We start from the raw sequence: 5,205 nt of genomic DNA, 5'->3' as shown, positions 1-5,205 counted from the left end.
GTACAAATGATACATAATTCATATAAGGTAACCCTTAGAATTTTCATAGAACACAACTTTATAAATACATGGCTATTCAAACGAATAAGGATACTTTTTCTTCATTTCTTCCTCGGCCTCCCAAGTAGACTCTTCAACCTGCTGGTTTCGCCATAACACTTTCACGGAGGCAATTTCTTTATTTCTGAACGTTCGGTCTTGCCGATCAATAATAGAAACTAGAATCTCTTCATACTTCAATTCCTCATTAACCTCAATAGTCTCAACCAGAACAATGAGTGTCAGGTCTCCAACTACTTTCTTCAACATACAAACATGAAACATCCTGTAAACTAATGGCATCTCGGGTGGTAGCTCAAGCTTGTATGCCACCTCACCGATCCTCTGAATGATACTGTACGGTCCGACATACCTCGTACTCAATTTCCATTTCTTAACAAATTGCATTACACCCTTCGTGGGTGAAACCTTCATGAATACCCAATCATCTTCTTTAAACTCCAAATCCTTATGACGAACATCCGAATAGGACTTCTGACGGCTCTGAGCAGTCTTCAACCGCTCCTTAATGATCTTAAGTTTTTCCATAGTCGGATGCACGAGGTCTGGCCCTATCAACTCTGCTTCCCCAATTTCATACCACCAAATGAATACTAGCATGATAACTATCATTGTAGGCAAATTCTATGAGTGGCAAATGATCATCCCACGTACCTTTGAAGTCTATAACACAAGCACACAACATATCGTCAAGCGTCTGAATAGTTTGCTCTGCCTGCCCATCAGTCTATGGGTGAAACGTTGTACTATGATTCACCTAAGTACCCAAACCTTGCTGAATTTTCTTCCAAAAATTAGCAGTGAATTATGCTCCCCGGCTAGATATGATGGAAACTGGAGTGCCATGCAACCTGACTATTTCTTTGATATACACCTGAGCATATTGTTCCGCTGTGTCGGTAGCCTTAACCGGTATAAAGTGTGATGATTTTGTGAGTCAATCCACAATCACCCAAATTGAGTCAAACTTGCATGAGGTGCACGGTAGTCCTACCACAAAGTCCATATTAATCATTTCCCACTTCCACATAGGAATTATGTTCTGTACCAACCCACCGGGCCATTGGTGTTCGGCCTTTACTTGCTGACAATTCAGACAACATGCCACGAAGTCTGCCACATTCCTCTTCATCTCATTCCACCAATAGACTTCCTTGAGATCATGATACATTTTTGTAGAGCCCGGGTGCACCGAATACCTAGAAGTGTGAACCTCGGTCATGATTCTTTCCCGAAGACCATCCACATTTGGAATACATAGACGCCCTTGGTACCTTAGCATACCATTATCCAAGCCGAGAGAAAAAGCCATAGTCTTATGTTTATGAATCCCCTCCTTCAATTACACCAAAAAATGCATCGTTGTATTGCTTCTCTTTGACTTCCACAACAAGCGATGATTTAACCCTATTTCATATAATCACCCCTACTTCACTAGAGTCTGCAAGACGAACTTCCAAACTAGACAATCGATGAACTTCCTTGGCCAATGGCCTTGAATGTGCCTCCAAGTGATCCAAACTACCCATAGAGTTTTGGCTAAGAGCATCCGCCACAAAATTGGCCTTTTCCGGGTGATACAGGATATCGATGTCGTAATCTTTGAGTAATTCAAGCCTTCTTCTGTGCCTCAGATTCAACTCTTTCTGTTTGAAAATATATTGAAGGCTCTTACGGTCCGTGAATATATCCACATGGACCCCATAAAGGTAACTATGGGAAATCTTCAACGCAAATACCACCACTGCAAGTTCTAAGTCATGTGTTGGATAATTCTTTTCATGATTCTTGAGTTGCCAAAAATCATGAACTATCACCTTACCATGTTGCATTAATACACAACCAAGCACAATTCTAGAAGCATCACAATGTACCACAAATCCATCTGCACTCTCTGGTAAGGTCACATCGGTGCCATAGTCAATCTTGCTTTCAGCTCTTGGAAACTCCTTTCACAAGCATCTAACCATTGGAACTTAACTGCCTTTTGAGAGGCAAGGGTAGAAAACCCCTCCACAAATTTTCTGTAATATCCAGCTAAGCCTAAGAAACTGCGAATCTCTGTTGGAGTTGTAGGCCTCGGCCAATTCCTCACAGCCGAAATCTTCTGAGGATCAACAATAATCCCTTCACTAGAGACTACATGACAAGAATATCACAGATTTAAGCCAAAATTCACACTTCGCAAACTTTGCATATAACTTGTGATGATATAGGGTTTGCAGAAATACCAGGAGATGACCGGTATGGTCCTCTCGATTGCATCAATATACAAGGATATTGTCAACAAACACTGTCACAAAGAAGTCAAGAAAAGGCTTGAAGTCTCGATTCATAAGATCCATGAAAGCTGTTGGGTCATTTGTTTGTCCAAAATACATTACAACAAATTTAAAGTGCCCATATCGGGTTCTAAAAGTTGTTTTCGGAATATCCTACTCCCTGATCTTCAATTGGTGATATCTGGATATAAATCGATCTTGGAGAACTACCTACCACCCTGCAATTGGTCAAATAAGTCATCTATCCTTGGGAGGGGGTACTTATTCTTGATTGTGACCTTATTAAGCTGCCGATAGTCAATACACATTCTCAGTGACCCATATTTCTTTCTTACAAAAAGGACCGTGGCCCCAAAGAGACACACTCGACCGGATGAAACCCTTTGCTAACAAATCTCTCAATTGTTCCTTTAGCTATTTCAATTCTACCGGTGACATTCTGTAGGGTGGAATAGATATAAGATACGTGTCTGGCATCACATCAATCCCAAAATCAATCTCCCTATCTGGTGGGATCCCATGGAGTTCATCCGGAAAGACTCCAAGAAATTCATTCACAATAGGCACGGACTCAAGTGTAGGTGTCTCGGCATCGGTGTCCGTAACCCAGACCAAATGGTAAATACACCCCTTGTTGATCATTTTCGTGGACTTAAGGTAAGAAATAAACCTACCCTTAGGCACTACATCATCACCCTTCCACTCAATAACTGGCTCTTTTGGAAATTCGAGCCTAACAGTTCTGTTTCGGAATCAAGCTTGGAAAAACATGAATAAAGCCAATCCATCCCCATTATCACATCAAAATCGACCATTCTCAACTCAATAAAATCGGCCACGGTGTCCCGACCCCGCAACGTGACAACAAAATCCCTATAAATCTGCGCGATCAAAATAGACTCACCAACCAGAGTAGATATGAAGAACGGCTCATGAAGTTGTTCTGGTTCTAGCCCAAATTCCATAGCAACATAAGGAGTGACATATGATAAAGTCGAAGTGGGTTCAATAAGAGCATATACATCATAGGATTGGATAGACAATATACCTATGACAACATTAGGAGAAGCCTCTGAATCCCGACGCCTCCGCATAGCATAAAATCTGATGGGTCCTCCCAAATTTTGTGCACCACCACTAGCTGCACCGCGCCCTGCGCACGGGTGCTGGGGTGCCTCGAGCTGGAGGTACTGTGGATGTAGTAGTTGTAGAATTAGCTAGTTGCGCCGCACCTCTGCCCATATGTCAGCGGGACGAGCGGCAATCCTCTGAATGTGACCCCCCACACCGCATCCATAACATATAGGTAGGTCCATGAAGCGTGCCCCAAAGTACATCCTCTCACACATAGGGTATAGGAGCCTCCGCTGTTAAAACCTTCAATCGAGGCAACCCTGCTGGTGGGGTCCCATGTTGCCTCGACAGGGTCAAGATGTTTGTGCACTCATCGAAGACTGAGTGAATGATTAAGATGTCCTGATGACCCTCCCCTGAATGCCGACATACCAGCACCACCACCGGAAGAACCACCAAATTTTCCAGCGGACCAGGCCTTGTTTCTACTCTGACGCTCCATTCTATTCTCCAATTTGCGGGTCTCTGTGGCTTGAGCAAATGCCACCATCTTACCATAGTTCATATCGGAATTCATGGCAGCTGTAGAGGCCTCATTAATAACTAATGGGCTAAGGCCCTGTACAAACTGGCACACTCTAGCCTCCATAGTGGGCAACATGTGAATGGCATACTTGGAAAGACACTTAAACTCCATATGATACTCCCACACATTCATACTATCGTGATTCAGGCTTGCAAACTCAGCGGCACGGGCTGCCTTAGTTTCGGCAGGCACAAAATGTTCAATAAAGGCATCTGGGAACTCACCCCACCTTGCCAGAGGGCTTCCCTCCTCACGGGATTTCTCCCATAACTCAAACGAAGAATAGGCCACCCTTTTCTGGAGGTAGGAGGCCAACTCCACTCCTTCCATCTCTGTAGCATGCATAACCTGGAGAGTCTTTGGTATCTCATGAATGAAGTCCTGGAGGTCCTTCTCGGGATTAGTACCCATAAACACTAGAGGATCTAACTGAAGAAACTTATTCACTCTGGAACTAGCAGATTCCCCTAGTTGTCGAGAAGAAGTAGGCCCAACACTCGATCTCTAGGCCTGAGAAGCCACTATCTGTGCCAACATCTGTATGGCTCCCCTAAGATCAACATCAGAAACACCAGAATCTGAAGCTGGAGTTGGAGGCGGGACTGAAATATCAGTTGGAGGGACCGTCGCACCTTCAGTTGTCATAGGGACAGGTGCGGTCTTATCATCTGTGGTAGAATCAGGAAGTGTAGTAACTGGGGGAATATCCTCACCTCTCGGGTGCTCACTAGCATCATCAAATATAGGATCAACGGCCACTCCTGGGGTGACATTGGCTCTTTGTCCAGTTCTTTCAATCAGCTTTAACGCACGATCGAGAACATGAAAGAAAGGTATTATTCCTAAATGCCCAAGTAGCATACTAATAATAGATATGGTCGACAAGACACCTATAAGAAGGACTCTACTAGACATGACTCCGAGACATCCTAGGACATTTTAAAACCTTGCTCTGATACCAAGTTTGTCACGCCCAAAACTCGGGCAGCGCGACCGATGCTTAACCGAGTGAACCCGACCGAGCAAGCCTATTAGATTTTCTTCTACCCAAACTCATCCATTAATAAGGATAGTACATATTTTTGTTAATTAGACAATATGATAATTATGTCTACGATACCAATTCATTACCATTAGTTACTCTACTAAGAAGTCTCAGAACACACACACACACACCCCTTCATGGTTCAAAGTGGAACAAGT

General features: G+C 43.5%; 1 protein-coding gene across 1 annotated transcript; it reads right to left on the bottom strand.

Annotated features, from left to right (window-relative positions):
• Positions 1 to 1,472: 1,472 nt before the first annotated feature.
• LOC138897332 (uncharacterized) lies at positions 1,473 to 4,413 on the bottom strand. Its single transcript, XM_070183297.1, has 4 exons — positions 4,054 to 4,413; positions 3,849 to 3,966; positions 2,156 to 2,199; positions 1,473 to 2,009 (listed from the first exon to the last, which is right to left on the bottom strand). Exons 1-4 carry the CDS (start codon positions 4,411 to 4,413, stop codon positions 1,473 to 1,475), a joined length of 1,059 nt encoding a protein of 352 aa, XP_070039398.1.
• Positions 4,414 to 5,205: the final 792 nt, after the last annotated feature.

This window comes from Nicotiana tomentosiformis, chromosome 8 (genome assembly GCF_000390325.3).
Source record: "Nicotiana tomentosiformis chromosome 8, ASM39032v3, whole genome shotgun sequence".
Taxonomy (NCBI): Eukaryota; Viridiplantae; Streptophyta; class Magnoliopsida; order Solanales; family Solanaceae; genus Nicotiana; species Nicotiana tomentosiformis.
The sequence above is the reverse complement of the archived record's forward strand: the minus strand, read 5'-3'. Positions and strand labels throughout refer to the sequence as shown.